We start from the raw sequence: 24,720 nt of genomic DNA, 5'->3' as shown, positions 1-24,720 counted from the left end.
AGGGCATATCAAAACAGATTGTCCAAACAATCAAACTAAGGACAAATCTGCCAGCAAGAAATTTGAAAGGAACAAAGGAAGAAGAGCTTACATCTCATGGGAGGAAAATGAAGTATCCTCAACCAGCAGCTCTTCAACAGAAGATGAGGAGAACAATTTGTGTTTCATGATGAAGGATGAGGAGTCAAGCTCTGAATCAGTAAGTAATTTTTCTGCTGATTCTGATAACTATGATGATTTGCTTGCTGCCTTCAAGGAAACACATGATGAAGCCAAATGGCTAGCTGTAATATGCAATAAGCTGCAAAAGGTAAATAATGTGCTTGCACCTAAAGTAAAAACACTTGAGGAAGAATTGCATAAAGCCAAAACAAATTTGGTAAGCCTTGAACTAACTTGCTTGCATGCCTCTATTAAATCCTGTGAAAACTGCAAAAAATTGGAAAAACAAGTGGAGTATTTGCTGAAAACCCTTTCCAATTTCACCAAGGGAAGAGAAAACCTTGAGTCTCTCCTTGGATCACAGAATGCTGTTTTCAATAAGAATGGACTTGGTTATACCCCTGGAAATGTAACCAATGTCAAAAAGCTTTCAAGTTTTTTTGTTCCAGCAAAATCAGTTTTTTCAGCTTTTAACAGTGGCAAAAAGGCATCTCATGTAACCTGTTTTTACTGCATGAAATCTGGTCATACATCTAGGTCTTGCATTGCTAGAAAACATCTTGTGCCTAAGAACTTAGCAAAATGGCTACCAAAGAGAAGGTTTTAATCTGTGCTAGACCCTATACTGAAAAGGGTACCATTTGTATCACTTTTATTCTGTTTTGCAGATTGGGAGCAAGAAAAACCAGTGGTACTTGGACAGTGGCTGTTCCAAGCATTTGACTGGAGATCTTACAAAGTTCACCATCTTAAAGCTCAAAGCAGAAGGACATGTAACCTATGGTGATAATAACCGAGGGAGGATTTTGGGCAGAGGAACTGTTGGAACAAGGAACTCAACAACCATTGAGAATGTGCTGTATGTAGAAGGACTTAAGCATAGTCTTCTCGGCATAAGTCAGCTTTGTGACAAAGGATACAAAGTGAATTTTGAGTCAAAAGGCTGCACAATATCAAGTAATTCATCTAGTAAGGTACTGTTTACTGGTAAGAGAGTGAATAACATATATCTGCTGAATATCATGGAAACTAACTCCTCAAATGAGTGTTTGCTGTCCAGAAGTGATGAGTCTTGGTTGTGGCACAGGAGGTTGGCTCACATACACACAAATGACTTGAATAAATTGAAATCTAAAGATTTAGTTTCTGGTTTACCTAACATTAAATTTCAGGACAACAGGTTTTGTGATGCTTGTGTGAAAGGTAAACAAATCAAATCCTCTTTCAAGTTAAAGGATATTGTCTCTACAAAAAATCCATTGGATGTGTTACATATGGACTTATTTGGTCCATCTAGAGTTGCTAGCTTGGTTGGAAATTTGTATGCTTTAGTTGTTGTGGATGATTACTCTAGATTTACATGGACTCTATTTCTTGCACATAAACATGATGCTTATTCTGCCTTTAAGAGATTAGCAAAAATTCTGCAAAATGAAAATGGTTGCTGCATAAAATCTATTCGAAGTGATCATGGGGGAGAGTTTCAAAATGCTAAGTTTGAGAGGTTCTGTGAGAAGCATGGGATAGCTCATACCTTTTCAGCCCCTAGGACACCCCAACAAAATGGTGTAGTTGAAAGGAAAAATAGATCACTAGAGGAACTAGCTAGAACTATGTTAAATGAATCTAAGCTTCCTAAGTATTTTTGGGCTGATGCTGTTTATACTGCAGGTTATGTCTTAAATAGGACCTTAATAAGACCAATTCTTAAGAAAACCCCATATGAATTGTATAAGGGCAGAAAACCTAGTGTAAGCCACCTTAGAGTTTTTGGGTGTAAATGTTTTGTACTGAATAATGGCAAAGAAAATCTTGGTAAGTTTGATGCTAAATCTGATGAAGGTGTGCACATTGGTTATGCTTTGAATGGTCATGCATATAGAGTCTTCAATAAAAGGTTGCTTATAGTAGAAGAATCAATGCATGTTGTTTTTTATGAAACTGATCATAGCCTATCTAAAACTGCTGATGACCTTGACAGTAATGAATTTAAATCTGTTTTAAATCAAAATGAATCGATTCATTTTGATACTGCTGATACACATGCTATACAAGAATCTACTGCAGCTGCAGGTTTGCCAAAAGAGTGGAAAACCCCAAGAGATTTAACACTTGATAATGTCATTGGGAACATTGAGAAAGGAGTGTCAACTAGAAAATCCTTGAACAATTTCTGTGAAGCAATGGCCTTTGTATCTCAAGTTGAACCCAAGAATTTGAATGAAGCTCTCAAGGACAGCAACTGGATTTTAGCTATGCAAGAGGAACTAAATCAGTTTGCTCTTAATGAGGTCTGGACTCTTGTTCCTAGAATACCTGAGATGAATGTAATTGGAACAAAATGGGTATTTAGAAACAAGATGGATGAGCATGGAGTGATCACCAGAAACAAGGCTAGGCTTGTAGCTAAAGGGTACAATCAAGAAGAAGGAATAGACTATGATGAGACATATGCACCAGTGGCTCGGTTAGAAGCTGTTAGACTGCTGCTTGCCTTCTCATGCATCAAAGGGTTCAAGCTATTTCAAATGGATGTGAAAAGTGCCTTTCTAAATGGCTATATAAATGAAGAGGTATTTGTTTCACAACCACCAGGTTTTGAAGACCATCAACATCCAGAATATGTGTTCAAACTCCAAAAAGCTCTCTATGGACCCAAGCAAGCTCCTGGGCAATGGTATGAGAGGCTAAGTGATTTTCTCACCTCACAAGGCTATGACAGAGGCACATCAGATAAGAACTTGTTCATTAAGAAGAAAGGAGATGACTCAATTCTAGTCCAAGTATATGTGGATGACATCATTTTTGGATCAAACAATGGAGAATTGTGTGAAGCTTTCGTGAAAGTCATGAAAAGTGAGTTTGAAGTGTCAATGATGGGTGAGTTGAACTATTTTCTAGGCTTGCAGGTCAAACAACTCAAGGATGGCATTTTCTTAAGTCAAGCTAAATATTGCAAGGATCTGCTGAAGAAATTTGAAATGGACAAGTGTAAACCAATCAGCACACCCTTCTCAACAAGCTGTCATTTGGATCATGATGAAGCTGGAATTTCTGTTGATGAAACCAAATACAGGGGACTCATAGGATCACTACTGTATCTCACTGCCAGCAGGCCAGATATAATGTTTGCAGTGTGCATGTGTGCAAGGTTTCAATCTGCTCCTAAAGAATCACACTACAATGCTGTCAAAAGGATTCTGAACTATTTGCAAGGAACTAAAGAAGTTGGCTTGTGGTATCCAGGTAATATTGCATTAAGCTTAACTGGATATTCTGATTCAGATTTTGCAGGTTGCAAAATTGATAGGAATAGCACAAGTGGAACCTGTCATTTGCTTGGATCAAGCTTGATCTCATGGCAATGCAAAAAGCAGGCTTGTGTAGCTCTTTCCACTGCTGAAGCAGAATACATTGCAGCAGGGAGTTGTTGTGCTCAAACTATATGGCTAAGACAACAATTGAATGATTTTGGTATCTTACTTAACCATATACCTCTGCTGTGTGATAATACAAGTGCAATCAACTTAACCAAAAATCCTGTTATGCATTCAAGAACCAAACACATTGAAATTAGGCATCATTTTCTAAGGGAACACATATCTAATGGAACATGTGATATTAAGTTCATTGGTACTGATTTACAACTTGCTGATTTGTTCACAAAACCATTAGCCAAAGATAGGTTTAATTTTCTGCTTAATGAATTGGGTATTATAAATGTCAATTGTGCCTAGCAGTGAAAAATTAAATCTGTTTATTCGTAATTGAATGTGTTTATTTTCTGCACTGATATGCATTGTGACTAGGAAAGAGAATCTCTGATCTTTGATTGCTTGACTGACTTAGTGGGCATTAACCTCTGTACCTTTGACGATTTTGGTCATGGTTATGTAACCGATTTGATGGTTTGGGTGCTCAATAAGAGTTTGAGTGTATGCATCGTGACCCTAAATATTTGGTGCATATTTTCAAAGATTCTCTGCACAAATTCAGAGCTGATCCGATCGGTCATCGGTAGTCGATGACATCAGCATCAGAGAACCACGTGGACCACTCACAGGGTGACACGTGGACCAGGTGGCAGAGAGGTAGGGGGACGATCGCCAAGAGAGGTGATCGGTGGTCAGTAACCAAGTTACCACCGACAGATCAGGCGGCAGAGAGGTCGGGGGACAGATCACCCAGAATGGTGATCGGTGGTCAGTAGCCAAGTGACCACCAGCAGACCAGTTCCCAGACTCGCGCCTGGAGGCAGAGCGCGAGTAGCGAATAAACACTGATCAGTCATCGGGTGTATTGTCATCGGGGTCTCGTGTTACACGCAGTTAAACTGGGACTAAGGTTCCCAGCGAGAGCGTTACGCATGGACCTCGCATGGGCACACCTCAAGGAATCATGCACGAGAGTGGCCTGAGGGAACTAGTAAGCCAGTCGGTGATTGGTGATTCCCTCAACCCATTACGTGCGTGTCATCCTGAAGGGTAAGTCGCCTACGCAGAGAGTAACGTTTGGTGAGTGCGCCTAGACCAGCCACACCCGACGTTCTCCTAAGAGTATGCAATTTGCCCAGATAAGAGAAGCATCCTAAGTTATTCCGCAAGGGTGTAGCTTAGGCAGACAAAGAGAGGCGCTAGAGCCCTTCCAGTAAGTGACACGTGTGTGGTTAGATGTGAGTTGCAGGCCTCCACGTGTCACCATCTGAGAGGGGTGCGGTCCAGACAAAAGAGCACTCCGTACCGCTAAAGGTACAGACAGGCGCAGCCAAGCGCAGACATGCGCAGACTCTCACGCTCCCCATTGCTGATTCTGAAGGTACGCTTTCTCTGAAAAGCACGACAGGGTTCTGACACATGCCAGAAAAGCATAACAGAATTCTGTTATGCCCAGAAGCAGGGAAAGAGGGATAAAAGACAGAATCAGAGGGAGAGTGAGGGGGGAGAAAAAAAGATAGAGGGAAAAACAGAGTGCAAGTTTTTCTGATACACACGCATTTTTACTAAGTTTCCAGTTTTCTGGTGGTTCTGTTGAACTAACTTGATCGTCGGAGTGCAAACGGCCGCTAGAGGCGCCGTCTGTGTATTTTGCAGGTCACATTTTGAAGACATCTGAGAGAGAGAGTTCAGAAGGTGATTCTTCAGGAGACACAGTCGCGAAGACGGGGCAGAAAGTGTTACGAAGCGATTCACCCACGTTCAAGTTGCCGACAGGATCATTTGGCGCCCACCGTGGGGCCCGAGTGAATCGTTGTCCCACATATACCATAGTTTTTAAGTTCACCAGAGTTTCATCAGTTTCTCTGATAGAGAAGATGCCTAGAAACAGACAGCCATCACCTGCGCCGTCCGCTGACGAAGGAGCTGTGACAATGGCGCAGGTCCTGGAAATGGTGCGCACGCTGCAGGACAACGCTGCAGCGTCGAAAGTCGAACAAGAAAGGATGCAGGCGGAGTTGGCTGCGTCGCAAAGCAGGAACGACGAACTGAATCGTGTCAACGAAGAGTTGAGAAGAACGCTGCAGGCGCAGAGGGAGCACGTCGTTGACGAAAGGGTGTCTAGGCAGCCTTCACCTCCAAGGGCATTTCCCATGCCATTCTCCCCCGAGATTATGGGAACCATGGTGCCTTCCAACCTGGTGGGGGTAAAAGCGTCGTTCAAAGGGGTAGAAGACCCGGAGGCGCATCTGACGGCATTCCACACCCAGATGATGTTGTCTGGGGGCTCAGACGCTGTATACTGCAAGATGTTCATGAGCACACTGAGCAGAATCGCCATGGAGTGGTTCGTGAGTTTACCAGAAGGGCATATCACGTCTTTCTCTCAGTTCTCGAAGCTCTTCATTGAACAATACATCGTCAACAAGGCACCTGCAGTGGTGTCCTACGACCTGTTCGATGTGCGCCAATACCAGGGGGAGTCGCTGAAAGATTACCTCAACCGTTTTGGAGCACAAGTGGTTAGACTACCCAGCAAAGATGAAGATATGCTTGTGCACGCGTTTAAGAAGGGAGTGCTGCCTGGCCCTTTCAGTGAGTCTCTCATCAGGAGCCATCCCAGCACTTTTGCAGAGATCCGACGGCGTGCGGTGGCGCACATAGTGGCAGAAACAGAAGTTTCTGAGAAGAGGGGAAGTGCTGCACCACCCAGACCGCGTGGAGGGCAAGGAAAACCACAGCAAGCGAGGGTGCATGAGGCCAAAGAAGGGAAGAAGGTGCGGGAAAAACCTCGTCCCTATGCACCAGGAAAAGACCAGAGTAAGGGGCGTGCAAGGGAGAATAACGCACCCCCGAGATACAACTTCATGGTGGGATTGGCGGATCTCATCGCCCTTCCTGCCGTAGTAGCAAGACTACGAGTACCAGAGAAGACAGACAAGGTACTCGGAAGGAAGAAGAATGAATGGTGTGAGTTTCACCAGGCCTTTGGCCATACACTTCATTCCTGTTTGGCGCTGGGACACCAACTGGCAGAGTTGGTGAAGTCTGGCTTTCTAGCAGATTACCTGCGTGAGCCGCAGGGTGATCGCGCGTCAGGATCCCAAACTGGAGAGCAACAGCATGAAGTCCCTGTGCATGGGGAAGTGCAGACGATCGCTGGAGGCTTCTCTGGTGGGGGATGCACAGCTTCACAAAGAAGGAGATACACTCGATCTGTGATGGCGGTAGATGCAGTGAATGAGAGTCATTACCCTGAGGTGGACATTGTCTTCAGGAAAGCAGACCTACGAGACGTTGTCCCGCACGACAACGACCCTGTGGTCATTTCTCTCATCACAGCAGGAAGACGGGTGCATAGAGTACTCGTAGATCAAGGGAGCTCGGCGGATGTCATGTTCTGGCCAACATTCAACAAGCTACAGTTGTCCCCTGATCAGTTGAGACCGTATGCTGGTTGTCTCTACGGTTTTGCAGGGGATCAGGTAGAAGTGCGGGGATACATCGAGCTGAGGACAACGTTCACTGACGGAACGACAGCCCGCACGGAAAAGATAAAGTACCTGGTGGTGAACGCCCCTTCTGCGTACAATGTCCTGTTGGGAAGGCCAACGCTCAATAGACTGGGCGCAATACCATCGACAAGGCATATGAAGTTGAAGCTGCCATCGATGGAAGGGGCCGTGATAACCATCAAATCGGATCAGGCTGAGGCAAGACGCTGTTATGAGAACAGCTTGAAACAAAAAAGAAGTGTGTGCCATGTCACCACAAAACCACCACCAGGCGTGCGCGAAGAGCGATTGGCGGTTAGGGAGACACAAGGCGCTCAGAGGATGGAGAGCGCTGCGGTGGGGGGCTCCCAGGTGGCCCAAGTTGAGGAAGAAGATGAAGGCACGATCACTCCTCGCGAGTCAGGGATCGCGAGAGCGGTCATTGCCAGTGAGAGGAGGCCCCACCCAGCTGAAGGATGGGCCGAGGTGGACATCAGGGGAAGAAAATTCAAGTTGGGGGAATCCCTCGTTGAAGAAGAGCGAAGGCTGATCATGGGTGTGATTGAGAAGCACATGAATGCCTTTGCATGGTCATCATCCGACATGCCAGGAATCGACCCCGATTTCCTCTGCCATCGTCTTTCAATGGACCCCATGGTTCGACCGGTGCGACAGAGAAGAAGGAAATTCAACGAGGAGAAGAGGAAGGTGATCCACGACGAAGCGCAGAAGCTCCTTGTCGCAGGGCATATCAGAGAAATCCAGTACCCCGAGTGGCTAGCGAACGTGGTACTGGTGCAGAAGGCAAGCGGCAAGTGGAGAATGTGCGTGGACTTCACTGACCTCAACAAGGCGTGCCCCAAGGATTCTTACCCCTTACCCAGCATAGATGCTCTAGTCGATAGCGCCTCGGGGGGAAAGCTACTCAGCTTCTTGGACGCTTTCTCGGGGTATAACCAGATCAGGATGCACCCAATGGACGAATGCAAGACCGCGTTTATGACGGAACGGTCTTGCTATTGCTACAAGGTCATGCCATTTGGGTTGAAGAATGCAGGGGCTACCTACCAGCGGCTCATGGATAGGGTGCTCTCGCCCATGCTGGGAAGGAACGTACACGCCTATGTAGATGACATGGTGGTTACGTCCCAAGAGAAGAAGCATCATGCAGCTGATCTGGAAGAGCTATTCACCACCATTGCAAAGTATAGGCTGAAGCTCAACCCTGAGAAATGCATATTCGGAGTGGAGGCTGGGAAGTTCTTGGGTTTCCTCTTGACAGAGCGGGGAATTGAAGCCAACCCGGAGAAGTGTGCGGCGATCGTGGCAATGAGGAGCCCAACGACGGTAAAGGAGGTGCAGCAGCTCACCGGTCGCTTGGCAGCACTGTCCCGATTTATGTCTGCTGGAGGGGAGAAAGGTCACCCATACTTCCAGTGTCTCAAGCGCAACAGCAGATTTCTCTGGACGCAGGAGTGCGAGGAGGCCTTCATTAAGTTAAAGGGATATCTGGCAAGCCCACTAGTCTTGCGAAAGCCCCAGGTAGGCATCCCTCTCCGTCTATACTTTGCTGTTACGGAGAGGGCAGTCAGTTCAGTCCTGGTGCAAGAGCTGGACCAGGCCCAGAGGCCTGTTTATTTCGTCAGCAAGGTGCTGCAAGGCCCTGAAACCAGGTACCAGGCCCTCGAGAAGGCTGCTCTAGCGGTGGTATTCTCAGCCAGAAGACTCAGGCATTATTTCCACAGCTTCACAGTGGTGGTGATGACGGATCTGCCCATCCAGAATGTATTGAAGAAACCTGATGTGGCAGGAAGGATGGTCAAGTGGGCAGTAGAATTATCGAAATTCGATATTCAGTACGAGCCCCGAGGACCGATCAAGGGGCAGGTGTTCGCGGACTTCGTAGTCGAGCTATCATCCATCGCGACACCTGCAGAAGGGCTAGATTTTCGATGGGTGTTATCGGTGGATGGCTCCTCTAATCAGCAAGGAAGCGGTGCTGGGGTCATCCTGGAAGGGCCAAACGGAGTACTGATTGAGCAGTCCCTCCGTTTCGCCTTCAAGGCTAGCAACAATCAGGCGGAGTACGAGGCCCTGATCGCGGGAATGTTGCTAGCAAGGGAAATGGGAGCAAGAAATCTGCTGGCCAAGAGCGATTCGTTACTGGTCACCGGGCAAGTTACCGGGGAGTTCCAAGCAAAGGACCCCCAGATGGCAGCCTACCTGGAGTATGTGCAGCTCCTGAAGACGTCTTTCGCCGAGTTTGAGTTAGTGCATGTACCAAGAGAGCAGAACGCCCGAGCAGACCTGCTTGCCAAGCTGGCCAGCTCAGGCAAAGGGGGGAAGCAGAGGATTGTCATTCAGGAGACCCTGAAGGTGCCGCGCGCGTTTGTATCAGACAACCAGGTGCTTCATGTATACAAGTCAATGGAGCGTCTAACGATCGGTCATCGGTCGTTGACTCAAGAGACGCTGAGAGCGCCGAGGGTGAGATCGCGACCCTTAAAGATCGGTGAGTCGATGGAGGTCCACGCGGAGAAGGAACCCCACACCTGGATGACGCCATACCGGCTATACTTAGAAGATGGTGTACTCCCGCTCGATCTGGCAGAGGCAAAAAGAATAAAGAGGGGTTCAAGTAAGTTTACTCTCATAGATGGAAGCCTATTTAGATTTGGATTTTCTCACCCTGTGCAGATCTGTGTACACGGCGAGCAATGCACCAGACTCATGTCTGAGCTGCACGAGGGGGTGTGCGGAAGCCATGTAGGTGGTCGTGCTTTGGCAAGTAGAGTACTCCGCGCGGGGTACTACTGGCCAAAGCTGAAGGAAGATTGCATAAGGTTTGCTCAGCGATGCAAACAATGTCAGCTACATGCAGACTGGCACAAGGCACCCCCTGAGGAGTTGAGGTCCATCCATAGCCCGTGGCCATTCCATACATGGGGGATTGACATCCTAGGACCTTTTCCCCTGGCGACAAGGCAGATGAAGTTCCTCATTGTGGCCATTGAATATTTCACTAAGTGGGTGGAGGCAGAGCCAGTTGCACACATCACCGCACAGAAAGTCGAACACTTCGTCTGGAAGAACATTGTCTGCCGCTTCGGAATACCCAAGAGGCTGGTTTCCGACAATGGCACCCAGTTCACCAGTCATCAGTTGAGGAAGATGTGTGAAGAGCTAAAGATACAACAGGTTTTCGCATCTGTGGAGCACCCACAAACAAATAGGCAGGTGGAGTCAGCAAATCGAGTGCTGCTCAGGGGGCTGAAGCGGAGGCTAGACAAGGCCAAAGGAGGCTGGGCAGAGGAGGTCCCCAGAATTGTGTGGTCTTACCACACCACCCCACAGTCCAGCACCCATGAGACACCCTTCAGCCTTGTCTATGGGACAGACGCCATGATTCCTGTGGAGATACAGGAGAGCTCCCCCAGATTCTTGAACTTCGTTGCTGAAGAGTCCAATGAAGAGCGTAAGGTGAATTTGGACCTGCTAGACGAAGTGCGAGAAGAGGCCAGAGTCAGTGCTGAAGCTGTGAAGAGAAGAGTAGAGCGGAGGCACAACTCTAAAGTGAGGCCCAGGCGCTTCCAGGAAGGTGATCTGGTGATGAGAAAGGCGCATCAGAATGACATGCAGAATAAGTTATCCCCGAAGTGGACAGGCCCGTACAGAGTGGTGGAGACATTAGAGAACGGAGCCTATCGCCTAGAGACTTTGGAGGGAGGAGCAATCCCCAGAACGTGGAACGCCACCCATTTAAAATTTTATTTCAGTTAAAATTGTACGGTAATGGCGTTCTCACGCTAAAAGGCACATGCTTTGTTTATGGTGGAAACAGTTGAACAGACAAGGGGGCACTCTTTTCCCTAAAGAGGGTTTTTAACGAGGCCACCCAATTAAAGAAAAATTTCCAGCATATAAAGTGTTCTCAAGTATTAAAGTTAAAATCCTCCTTGCCCCAGGTGCAAGTGCAGGTGATTGGTTAGGCCCTACTTGCCCTAGGCGCAAGTACTGGCACCGATCTAAGTCTTCCTCACCCCAGGTGTGAGCGCAAGCAGAAAGGTTTGAAAGGCCAGGGGTGCTAGTAAGACCAAGAGAAGGAAAGGAAAGGTTTTGACAAAACGTCCTTACCCACTTGGCATGCACCAATATTGGCCCAGTAAAACTCTCAGTCAGAAAACCTTTCTCACCCCAGGAGTGAGACAGGGAGTGATCGACTCAACCCGCCAAAGGGTGATGACCTCGAGGAAAGGGAAAGGGGTTAGCGAGAAACACTTCCTTTTCCCCAAGATGAGGCCTCACTTTGAGCAATCGATGTCAAGGTCCTTTATGCACTTAGCGCTAGAGCGACAGAGAAAGCTAAGTAAGGACTAAAGAGCGATCACCGATGAGTCGTCAGTAATTGGCTAGTAGTACAAAGCAGCGCACGAGGACTGTTAAACACCAAGCTGAGGGAACAGCCAGTCGAGATCATGCAGATCGCGCTAAGCCTGAGTTGGTTAACACTTAGTCGCGCGCAAAGAGAAGAGAAACAGATCGCGCTAAGCCTGAGTTGGTTAACACTTAGTCGCGCGCAAAGAGTAAGAGAAGCAGATCGCGCTAAGCCTAAGCTGGTTGACACTTAGTCGTGTGCGAAAGGAAAGGCAAAGCCCAAGATCGCGCTGAACCTAAACTAGCTAACAGTTAGTCGCGCACATAAAGGTAAGTGGAGTCCAAAGAAAATACAAAGAAAAATTGAGCAATTGAAACCAAGGTATATCACCAGAGATGTTCATACAATTGTCAGTTACAAAGAGTTGAATGGTGCAGAAACATAAGGTTACAAAATGAAACTTTGTACAGAAGAAGTCAAAATTACAGAAGGAAGAGATTCAGGGAGTAGGAGGCTTGAGCTTCCCATCTACCACCGAGTGATGAATGCTGAATTGCGCAAGGTCCAGTTCTGGAAGGACGCAGCGGACTTGCTCGAGCGCCAGCTCGAATCCATCAATGAGGGAATCGGCGCCCACGTTCATCAAGTCCTCTTTCTCTGCCTCCAGACTTCGCCTCGAAGCCTCTGCAGCATCCCTCTGCGTGGTAAGGGTAGCAAGGGAGGAGGCAGCCTCAGAGAGCTTGCCCACTGCCTCCTCAAGCTTCTTTTCGGCGGCAGCAGTTGCCTCCTTGGCGGCCTTGAGCATCTCTACCCGCTGAGAATCCTGTTGGCGTAGGGAGGAGTTCTCAGCCTCTAACTCCTCCACCATCTGACTCCGTTCGAGCAAAGAGGAATTCTCAGCCTGTAACTCTGCCACCTTCCAGTCCAGAGGACCAACAGTCTACCCCATCAAGATCTCCATCTTGATGGTCTCCTGGACCTGCAGCAAGTACTCCCTTCTGGCCTTCTCCACCATGCCTCGCATCAGCTCGACAGACCCCTGAGCGGCTTCAAGGTCACTGCGCAGCGACTCGTTGTCGTGCTCGAGTTCCCTCACCCTTTTCTCCAGGACCTTCTGCTTGCGATGCTGGTTGGAGAACTCCAGCGAGAGCACCACCTGCTTGGCAAGGTGTGCGTCAATCTCCTCCCCGCTCCAGTCGACGAGCTCCCCATTGTTGATGTGCTGTCGCACCATGGAGATAACTCTGCTGAAGTTTTCATGGTTGGCTCCAGTGTTGCTTGGGCACGAGCCAGACCCACCATGTTCAGCATTGGCGGTGGAGATTGTCATTGGAGGCGGGGCACACTCTTTTTGAGCAGAAACACCCCCAGCAGGGTGAGCGGATGGACCAGGTGATTGGCCTGCTGGGGGGGAAGTTGGTGGTTGAGAGGTTGGGGGCGATTTTTGGCCAGGAGAAGGAGGACATGCGGGCTCTGGAGCCGGTCGAGTAGAGGGAGAGGGAGGTGGTGAACCTTCTTCTACCTCTACCACCTCTATCCCTCCAGGCTGGAGAGACGAGACCCCCTCAGCCACTGCTTTCTTCCTCTGGCGGTGAATGAGGGGGGAGCCTGAGCTTTCCTCTTCCACTGAGGCAGCAGCAGCAGCAGGTACCAGCGAAGAAGCCTTCACCAGTCTCTTCCTTTTCTTCCCTTGCTCGGGGCCTTCGGCTGGCGCGACCGAGAGCGGAGGGGCTTCGATTGGCTCGGTGGTGGAAGAGGAAGAGCCAGTCCCTTTGGCCGCTCGACGTTTAGCGAGCTCCAACACCGCCAACCTCCTATCTTTCCCTGACATTGAATCTGCATAGGCAAGAAAGAGGAAAATTAGACAGCTAAGAGACGCAAGCAAGGTGGAAAGTATAAGAGCATGCATGAGGAAGTATAAATGTCCTAAGGGGCGGCAGAGAAAGAACTACCTATATATTTCTTCAGGGAAACCACATCAAACTCATCCTTGATGAGGCGAGCGGAGTCATACTTAGCCCCCAGGAGCAGCCCACACAGCTCGCGCTCGTAGGGGGCCATGGTCTCGAGATCCTTGGGTTTTTTAAATTGAACCTGGGGAACCCAGTAGAGGGGGTACCCCTCGAGCAGATGAGGGCTTTGTGGGGTGGCGGATATCATATAAAATCTGCCCTTCCAGTCTTTGAAGGACTGCTGGTACAGGCCCAGAAGCACCCGTCCAGCAACCCCGTTTAGGCTGACCCAAAACCTATCCCCTGGTTTCTTCGCCTCAAAGAAGTAGAGGAACACCTCCACCGAGGCGTTGTGCCCAAAGTAGTTGCACAGAATCTGAAACGCCCGGATGAAGGCCCAGGCATTGGGGTGGAGTTGGCAGGGCGCGACGTTCAACTCCATCATCAGCTCTTTCTCGAAGAAGGTGAAGGGGAGTCGCAACCTCAACCTTTTGAAGATCGCGGAGTAAACAAAAACGAAGGGCACCCCATTGGTGGCCCTGTCGTCAGCGCAAATGGGCATCCCTCGGGGAGGGATGCGGACTCGGATGTGGAAGTCGTTTTCCCTATCTATGGAACACGAGGGTTCATCCGGGTCGTGGCTCAGAAGCGAGTTAAGATGGTCCTCAGGTAGCAAGATGGATGTTTCAGATAGCAACGCCAGAGGGGCCCAGTCATAGACTTTGGCGTTGTCATGGAATGAGGTGACAATAGGCGGTGGCGAAGCTGGTGCACTCGCGGAGGGCTGTGCACCAGAAGAAGAGGCAAGGACGCGAGCGGTCTGCTTCAAGCGAGCCATCGTGAGATAGCTGCAATGGAGGAAAAACGAAGGGTCAGAAATAGAAAGGGAGAGAGTGATGGATGGTTCGGTGAAAAACAGAGAGGGGGAATGAGGAAGAAATGCCCAGGTAAAGGAGAAAGAAGGGGAGGCAGAAGCCAAAGCGGAAACATGGGAAAAACCCTAGCGCGGGTTGAGAAGAAGAAAAACAGGGAAGGTGAATGCATGATAACTAGAATGGTAAATGCAATCGGTAAAGATGACCAAAAAGGGGCCAGGGAAAAGAAAAACCATACCTTTGAATGATCGTAGGAGTATAGGATCACAGAGAATTCGAAGAAAGATGGGTGCGCAGAAGAAAGGTTCGCAGAGAGTTTGGGAGTCAAATGAAGAAGATGAAGGAACAGTGGAAGGGCGCGCCATTTTGAATAAGAGAAGCGCTAGCGACGCACAACGCTGGCCGTTGATGGTGCCACGTGTCGCGAGATTAAGGAAGGAAGCCCAAACGTTAAAGAAGCAGCACGTGAGGTGGCACGTGAGGCGGCCCCACTTGCCACGTGGACTGAGGGCACGACCACTTAGTCTCTTCGCTGAGAACGAGTTCTCGACTCAAGACTGGGGGGCTTGTGATCCGATCGGTCATCGGTAGTCGATGACATCAGCATCAGAGAACCACGTGGACCACTCACAGGGTGACACGTGGACCAGGTGGCAGAGAGGTAGGGGGACGATCGCCAAGAGAGGTGATCGGTGGTCAGTAACCAAGTTACCACCGACAGATCAGGCGGCAGAGAGGTCGGGGGACAGATCACCCAGAATGGTGATCGGTGGTCAGTAGCCAAGTGACCACCAGCAGACCAGTTCCCAGACTCGCGCCTGGAGGCAGAGCGCGAGTAGCGAATAAACACTGATCAGTCATCGGGTGTATTGTCATCGGGGTCTCGTGTTACACGCAGTTAAACTGGGACTAAGGTTCCCAGCGAGAGCGTTACGCATGGACCTCGCATGGGCACACCTCAAGGAATCATGCACGAGAGTGGCCTGAGGGAACTAGTAAGCCAGTCGGTGATTGGTGATTCCCTCAACCCATTACGTGCGTGTCATCCTGAAGGGTAAGTCGCCTACGCAGAGAGTAACGTTTGGTGAGTGCGCCTAGACCAGCCACACCCGACGTTCTCCTAAGAGTATGCAATTTGCCCAGATAAGAGAAGCATCCTAAGTTACTCCGCAAGGGTGTAGCTTAGGCATACAAAGAGAGGCGCTAGAGCCCTTCCAGTAAGTGACACGTGTGTGGTTAGATGTGAGTTGCAGGCCTCCACGTGTCACCATCTGAGAGGGGTGCGGTCCAGACAAAAGAGCACTCCGTACCGCTAAAGGTACAGACAGGCGCAGCCAAGCGCAGACATGCGCAGACTCTCACGCTCCCCATTGCTGATTCTGAAGGTACGCTTTCTCTGAAAAGCACGACAGGGTTCTGACACATGCCAGAAAAGCATAACAGAATTCTGTTATGCCCAGAAGCAGGGAAAGAGGGATAAAAGACAGAATCAGAGGGAGAGTGAGGGGGGAGAAAAAAAGATAGAGGGAAAAACAGAGTGCAAGTTTTTCTGATACACACACATTTTTACTAAGTTTCCAGTTTTCTGGTGGTTCTGTTGAACTAACTTGATCGTCGGAGTGCAAACGGCCGCTAGAGGCGCCGTCTGTGTATTTTGCAGGTCACATTTTGAAGACATCTGAGAGAGAGAGTTCAGAAGGTGATTCTTCAGGAGACACAGTCGCGAAGACGGGGCAGAAAGTGTTACGAAGCGATTCACCCACGTTCAAGTTGCCGACAGGATCAAGAGCATAAAATCTTCATGCATATCCACTCATAACTGCCATATCAATCCATTTATTCTGCTATAAATCTGTGTGAATATTTGCTACCCACATTGGTTGCCTCTCTTTTATTCTCACCATTAGAAACAAGAAATATTTTCTGGTTCAAACATGGCTTCGTCTTCAAGACAAAAACAGAAAAGCAAAGGAAAGCAAACCACTTCTCAAGGTGTACTAGAAGGTTGGTTCGCTGGAAACGAAGAAGGCATCAATGCCTACATTCACGAGACAAGCAGGAAGCAGATCAACATACCCAAGGTGCTACTAGATTTCAACTGGCTGAAATCTGAAAAACTGGTAGAAACCAGGGCTGTGTTGAAGCACCAGAAACTGAAAAAGCTGCTAGAATTAACGGGTAATGTATATCCTGACTTGGTTAAGGTGTTTTACACTAACCTCACATTGGATGGGAAGAATGTTGTCTCTTATGTGAAAGGAATTAAGATGAAGATCACAAGTGAGGTGTGGAACTCTGTGGCTGGAATAAAATATGCTGGATTGAAAGTAGGAAAGGGAAATACCAGTGGAATTTCAGAATTCCACAAGCTGCAATGTTATAAGAGTTGCATGAGGAATCCTACAGAGAGTATAAACAGGTTCCATGCTGGGCATTTGAACCTCACTCCACGCCTAGTTGCATACATCATAGCATGGCAACTGATTCCTAGAGGAACAAACCATGCTGTCTTACATGAAGAGGATCTCATTCTCCTATATTGCATCATGAACCAGATTAAGGTAAACTGGGTGTTCATTGTCAATGAACACATGCTCAAGTCAAAAAGGTTGGCAGATTACCGCTTTCCCTATGCTATTCTTGTTTCCAAATTAATTGATTACTTTGGTGTTGATGTTACAAATGAGAGAAATGACCCTATCAAAGCTGTAAGTGAGATTGATACTTCAACTCTCACCAAAATGGGTTTTCACAAAATTGAAGACAAGTGGGTGGTTCTCAAGGAGAAGGACCCTCAAGCAGAACATGAGGATGAGGATGAAGTTGTTCCTATGGATGATGACTCACCTGCTACCCAATCTGAACATGAGGAAGTTGCTGCAAATGCCATAGTTGCCTATCAAGGTCCAGAATACCGTGGAGAACCAATGTCTATGTTTGAGAGGCAAGTGTTGTATCGTCTTGATGTCATGTCTGCAGAACAAAGGGCACACTTTGAGACTACTCATGCAAGGTTTCAACACCTTGATGATCAGATTGAAGGGGTTCAGGCACAACTTGCAGAGCTTTACTACAAGGATCAGTAGTTTTATGCTTTTAATGCTTTCTTTATCAGTTTTCAAGTTTCTGTAATGCTGAACAATTTGGTTTTCTGTTTCTGAACTATTATGATTATGGTTTCTGCTTTATATCCCTTTATTCCCTATGCTTATATGTTGTTTGATGAATCCAAAGGGGGAGAAAAATAGCTCACCATGCTAGGTGAAGCTAGCTGAAACAGGGAGTTAATTCTGCACCCTAAAACCAATTCTGCATGTTATGCAATGTTGCTGTTTTTTTCTGGTTTAAAATCTGGTGCAGTGCAGGTACTTAAAGCAACAAAGCTATGAGGTTAGCTATGGGGATTTGTCTCCATCAAACAGGGGGAGATTGTTGAAGATGGTTGCTGCCCCTTCAAGATTGTGTTTGATGAAGGCTTATATGTAGTGTTTGATGAAAACCTATATGCACATTTCATTTGTTTTTTGCTTTGCTTTAAGTATGTCTTAGGTAGTGCTTAGAGGTTGTCTAAGAGTGGGCTTTTTGCTGAGTAACTCACCTCATAACTACTGGCCATGTGATAAGAACAAGCATAAGTTTTCCTAAACTGTTTTTCACATGTTTTACAAAAAACACGTTTACTGCATAAAAATAAATCTGTTCTTTCCTAAATAAACAGAGTCATTTTTACACTGATGCCTTGGCTAAGTCTTGTGAAAATTGGATTTTGTGCATCATGTATTTTGACTAAGTCTTCTATCTTTCAAAACGACTGAGTTTTAAATAGTTAAACTTTCTCTGTTTTCGTTTTAAAAAATAAATCTGTTCATCTGTAAATGAATAGATTATTTTTTGTCTCTGGTGCCATGTCAAGCTTAAACATTTTCAGTTTTATCTCAACACCAGAATGGTTGACTAAGTCTCCTCACTTAACAAATTCTCTAACTGCTTTTGAAAATAAATCTGTTCATTTTATTTTCAATCTGTTCATTTTATAACAGCTTTAACTGTTTTTCAAAAATCTGTTATAAGTTGGTTTTCTATAAAATGCAAACTTGTTTTTGAGTTTAATAACAGTTCATACATTTGCAAAAACGAGTTTAACAGCAGAGAATCAAAAGTTTACAAAGGATTAGCATTTGTTCTTCAAAGATTTCAAAAAATCACAAAGTGCTTGTTCTTGGTTTGGTTCCAAAAGCTTGGTGTGAGGTGCTGCTACTGTTCTAGCAATCTTGCCTACTGGTTTAAGGCAGATCTTTGTATCCTCAATCAGGTGTAGTCGTTTCACTTCTCATTTCTTGTAATAGTTTGGTTGAACATTCTTCTTGATAGGTGTTCTTGAAGAGTGGGTGTGTGTGTGCTGAAATAGGTTTTTTCAGCAAGAGTACCTAAATTCTTGTAGGTTTCAAGAACAGTGGGAATTGTACTTGGTTGTACTGTGTGTTAGTGATTTCCACCTGTTGTTGGTGAAGACTGGATGTAGCTCAGTTGAGTGAACCAGTATAACTGCTTGTGTTTATTCTCTCTCACTCTCTACAATTTCGTTTCTGCATAATTGATAAAACAGCAAAGAAATAAATCTGTTCAATTGAAAATAAATTTGTTCTTTCTGGGCGCTGTGCATATTGTTCTTAATTTTTGGAAAACTGTCTGATTTCAATAAGAACACTGATAATCTGTTAAAGGCTAATAAAACAGGTTGTATGTGATAGATTGTCTCACGAATTGTCAAGCCCTTAACTGAACCTAAATCACATTAAGTGGAATTAAGGTTTGTTGTTTTCTGTGTTTCACTGTTTTTCAATCTGATATCTGTGTGTGTGCATCTGGAAAACCTATCTGCATAATCTTGTGATTAACCTTGCTATATTAAAAGCTTTTCAAACAAAAAACAGTGCTGAAATAAATCTGTTCATTTTTACATAAATCGATTTATTTTCTGTAAAACTGTGTTAAACACTGTTTCTGCGAGAAAGTTTTAAAAGGTCAATTCACCCCCCCCTCTTGAACTTTGGCACTATTAAACCCAACATATGGATTCTAAGATCCCGCATATACTAATTCCACTGGAGCAAAGGCAAATGATACCCAATCATACATCACTAATACCCTGGAAAAAGAGGGAAAACAAATTTATTTATGTCCTTATATTAATGAGTAAGTTTAATGATGTCGTCAATTATTATTATTTCATGTTTTAAATATTTACTAACTCTTTTCATGTATGATATAGGGGTCATTGGTAGTTACTTCTCTTATCAATGGTTGATAAGACTGTTGTGTGTTTTGTTCCCTGCATAAGAAGATATTTCCAAGTCTTAACAATATCATTGATAGGTAAGTACACTATAAACTTAACTCTGTATGTTACTAATTAACCATCTACTAACGAGGTTTTTTGTATTAACCAGATCATGGTGTGGATATAACATCTTAAAAGGTCGATCCAATTCAAATTTTCAAAATTTGAAATGGATAAGACTAAAGGTTTGTAATTTTTTTTCTTTCTCTTTTTGTTGTTTATCAATATACTAACTTTTACGTTATGAGTGTGGCTATTAGTGTAATAAACAACCAGGAAGCCATGAGTGTGGCAATTACGTTATGCAATGAATAATTACCATTGTAAGAGTAGGTCTTAAAAGTGATTGGCAAGAGGTAACATGATATGCTAACTTATTTTTTATAATTCTTGAACATATATGTATCTTAAAACTAATTTATGTCAACCATATTTTGAAATGCAATTCTTCACAGATGAAGCACCAATGTCTTCAGAAGCCATAGCACATGTCAGACATTCTTGGTCAACATATTTCATAATTTTTTATAACTCTAGGATATTTGATCAATAGTGTAGGAATTATATATAATTTGATTAGTGTTTGTAATACATTTTGATCAATATATATAATTTGATTCTCTAATTATCTGAATTTATGTATTTGTCTGGCTGGGCTGGGTATATATAATTGAACAGATTAATTTATATGGGAATTAGCACTAAACAGATTGCACTAATAAAAACACCATTTACAAGGGCGACTATTTACCATAGCCACATTTGTAAATCCATCGCAAGATTTACAAATGCGGCTATTACCATAGTCGCACTTGTAAATGCATTACCCTTAAACTCTAAACCCTCATTCAGAAGCATATACAAGTGCGGCTACCAGAAATAGTCGCTCTTATAAATATGATTTGCAAATGCAACTATATAGTCGCCTTTTTATCTCTTCGATTTAAGAATGTGTGCTCATCAAATGCGGCTCTATAGTCGCATTCATTTTGCCATTTTGCATCAGTGTACAATGGATTCTTCAATCCTAGAAGCACTGAAAGCTCGCATTGACTCAACCATGCAAAAGAATGAAAGCACGATACAAAATGTCATTGATTCTACAATGCAGAAGAACGAAACTACGGTTCAAAATGTTCAAGATGGGAGCTTTGATGTTTCAAATCCACATGAAGCCTGAAGATGTGTTGCTTTTTGAGTTTAGGTTTAGATTAAGCTGTTTAGAATCTTTGTTAAGATCAGTCCTTCAAGCTACACAAAGCTTGATTAAATATGTTTTAAGAAACTAAGTGTTTTTCCAAGTAAAGGGAAAACAACCAGTTGATTTGTCACTTAGCTGGCTGGAAGTTTTGAAACTTCTTTTTGTGTGTTTTCATAACAGTTTTTTGAAAACTTGTTTTAACTTATTCAGTTGTTCAAATCTGCCTTATACGGCTACTTTTCAAAGGCTATAAATAAGGCTTTCATTCAAATCAAAATACACAACAAATACGACAAGTATTGAGTCAAATTTGAGAAAGAGATTTGGTTTTTGAAAGTGTTTTCAAAAAGAGCAAGAGTGCTTTCAAGCTTTGTTGTGGTGACAACTGCTGATCATAGGATCTCTGGTTCTGTAATTCCAGGTGTTTTCTATCCTTACTTAGTGTCTTGTAATTGTACTTCTTTTGCATATTGTTTGTGTTTGAAATCTTGTAAAGACAGAGGTTGTTCTTGAGGTTTTAAGTTTTGCAAAGGGGACGAGTAGGCTTTATGGGATTCAAAGTCGCCTCTTTGTGGTGTGTGTTTGTAATCTGTGTTGATTACTAGTGGAAACTCATAAGTTTGTCTGAGAACTGGATGTAGCTCGGGGATTGAGCGAACCAGTATAAACCTTATGTGTAAATCTCTCTTTCTCTCAAACTCTCAAATTGTTTGATATTTTCGCTGCTATAAACAACCGATTAAAACGCAGTTTTAACCAATTAAAATTTTGATATTTGTTTTTGTTGGATTGTTTGATTGCCTTCCTGAAGTGCTTATCTGAGTTTTTTTTGTGAAAGATTCATTATGAACAAAGTATTTTCGAAAATCTTTGATAAAACAATTCACCCCCTCTTGTTTAAGCCATCAATTCTTACAATTGGCATCAAAAGCTAGGTTCTTGAAAATTACTCAAGTTCTTGTTTCTCTTTTTTGAAAAATCTTTTTGATGGCTGACAAAATGCCTTTTGGGGAAGGTGTTTCCATAAATAGGCCACCACTGTTTTGTGGGGTTAATTACCAGTTTTGGAAGGTAAGAATGAAAATATTTATACACTCAACTGATAAAGGTATTTGGGAATCAATTGAAAATGGTCCCTTCATACCTCAAGTCAAGAGAGATGAGGTTTTTGTTGATAAACCTTCATCCGAGTGGACTGAGGCAGAAAACAAAAAAGCTAAGTTTGATTGGATAGCCAAAAATATAATAACATTTGCTTTAAGCTGTGATGAGTTTTTCAGGGTCTCACAGTGCAGCTCTACCAAGGATATGTGGGACATCTTAGAAGTCACACATGAAGGCACAACTGATGTCAAACGAGCTAGGAAGCATGCTCTGATTCAAGAGTATGAACTCTTCTTAATGCAAAAGGGAGAATCTATCTGTGATGTCCAGAAGAGGTTTTCTCACATTGTGAACCATCTTATGAGTCTTGGTAAGATGTTTGATGAGGAGGAACTTAACATCAAGATACTGAAGTGTCTTGATAGAACATGGCAGCCAAAGGTCACTACCATCTCTGAATCAAAGGATCTCACTTCAATGTCAATTACATCTCTGTTTGGTAAGATTAGAGAGCAAGAGCTTGAAATACATAGGCTTGTTGTCCAAGAGAGTGAAGACAAGCACAACAAGAGCATAGCTCTTAAGGCTTGCAAGCAACAACCAGATTCCTGTGGAAGTGAAGAGGAAACATAAGTTTGTTGTCAAGAAAATTCAGCAAATTCTTGAAGAAAAGACAAGCTTCTAAAAGGTATGGTTCAAAGAAACCTAGTGAATTTAATTCTAATAAGTATACTTGCTATGGCTGTGGAGAACAGGTGCATATCAAGGTTGAATGTCCCAACAATGAAGTCAAAGAAAAGGGACAAGATGTCTTCTAGCAATGCAAGACCTAGATGTATGACCAGATTTCATGCAGTAAAAACAGGTTACATGAGATGCCTTTTTGCCACTGTTAAAAGCTGAAAAAACTGATTTTGCTGGAACAAAAAAACTTGAAAGCTTTTTGACATTGGTTGTATTTCCAGGGATATAACCAAGTCCATTCTTATTGAAAACAGCATTCTGCGATCCAAGGAGAGACTCAAGGTTCTCTCTTCCCTTGGTGAAATTGGAAAGGGTTTTCAGCAAATATTCCACTTGTTTTTCCAATCTTTTGCAGTTTTCACAGTTTTTAATAGAGGCATGCAAGCAAGTCAGTTCAAGGCTTACCAAATCTGTTTTGGCCTTATTCAATTCTTCTTCAAGTGTTTTTACTTTAGGTGCAAGCACATTATTTACCTTTTGCAGCTTATTGCATATTACAGCTAGCCTATTGGCTTCCTCATGTGTTTCCTTGAAGGCAGCAAGCAAATCATCATAGTTATCAGAATCAGCAGAGAAATTACTTACTGATTCAGAGCTTGACTCCTCATCCTTCATCATAAAACACAGATTGTTCTCCTCATCTTCTGTTGAAGAACTGCTGGTTGAGGAAACTTCATTTTCCTCCCATGAGATGTAAGCTCTTCTTCCTTTGTTCCTTTCAAATTTCTTGCTGGCAGATTTGTCCTTAGTTTGATTGTCTGGACAATCTGTTTTGATATGCCCTGTTTTGCCACATCCAAAGCAAGTATATTTAGAGGAATTTAAATCATTAGGTTTAGGATACCTTCTTTTCTGCTGGTTCCTATTTTTGCTTTTCTTCCTCAGAAATTTGCTGAATCTTTTTGTAAGAAGGTTGATTGTATCATCATCTTCAGCATCTTCCTTTTCTTCCTTGATCTCATCCAATTCAGTTGCTTTCAGTGCCAAACCTTTGGGTTTCCTCTCTGTTGTTTCCTGTTCTTTAAGTCTTTTAAGCTCTAACTCATGCTCCATCAGCTTTCCAAACAGTGCAGTAGTTCCCAATTTTGACAGATCACGGCTTTCAGAGATAGCTGTCACCTTTGGTTGCCAGCTTCTGTCGAGGCACTTCAATATCTTTATGTTGAGCTCCTCTTTATCAAATTCTTTTCCCAAGCCAGTGAGGTGATTCACAATGTGGGTGAATCTTTTTTGCACATCAGCAATGTTCTCTCCTGGTTGCATTCTGAACAGCTCATACTCTTGGATGAGTGCATGTTTCCTTGACCTTTTTACATCCTCAGTCCCTTCATGAGTCACTTCTAAGACTTCCCACATCTCCTTTGCTGACTTACATTGAGATATTCTGAAGAACTCGTCCATTGTCAATGCAGAAGTTATGATATTCTTGGCCACCAGATCATGTTGAGCTTTTCTCCTTTCAGTATCATTCCACTCTGATCTTGGTTTTTCAACTTGTTCATCTTTGACAATCTGCATTGGCACATAAGGTCCATTGACCACAGCTTCCCAAATTAATGCATCAATGGATTCCATAAAAATTCTCATTCTGACTTTCCAAAATGCATAATTCAATCCATTAAACATAGGTGGTCTATTTACAGCAGAACCCTCAGCAAAAAGCACATTAAACTCAGACATTTTTACAAACAAACTTGATTAAACTACAAGTCCCAGCTCTTGATACCAATTGTTGGGTTTAATAGTGCCAAAGTTCAAGAGGGGGGGTGAATTGACCTTTTAAAACTTTCTCACAGAAACAGTGTTTAACACAGTTTTACAGAAAATAAATCGATTTATGTGAAAATGAACAGATTTATTTCAGCACTGTTTTTGTTTGAAAAGCTTTTAATTCAGCAAGGTTAATCTCAAAATTATGCAGATAAAATTTCCAGATGCACACACAGAGATATCAGATTGAAAAGCAGTGTAACACAAAAAACAGCAAACCTTAATTTCAATTCGTGTGATTTAGGTTCAGTTAAGGGCTTGACAATTA

General features: G+C 44.3%; 1 protein-coding gene across 1 annotated transcript; it reads left to right on the top strand.

Moving 5' to 3' along the window:
* Nucleotides 1-21,833: 21,833 nt before the first annotated feature.
* Nucleotides 21,834-22,571, top strand: LOC137825213 (uncharacterized). Its single transcript, XM_068630886.1, has one exon. It carries the CDS (start codon nt 21,834-21,836, stop codon nt 22,569-22,571), a length of 738 nt encoding a protein of 245 aa, XP_068486987.1.
* The last annotated feature ends 2,149 nt before the right edge of the window (nt 22,572-24,720 follow it).

The sequence above is a fragment of the Phaseolus vulgaris genome, chromosome 8 (genome assembly GCF_000499845.2).
Source record: "Phaseolus vulgaris cultivar G19833 chromosome 8, P. vulgaris v2.0, whole genome shotgun sequence".
Taxonomy (NCBI): domain Eukaryota; kingdom Viridiplantae; phylum Streptophyta; class Magnoliopsida; order Fabales; family Fabaceae; genus Phaseolus; species Phaseolus vulgaris.
The sequence above is the reverse complement of the archived record's forward strand: the minus strand, read 5'-3'. Positions and strand labels throughout refer to the sequence as shown.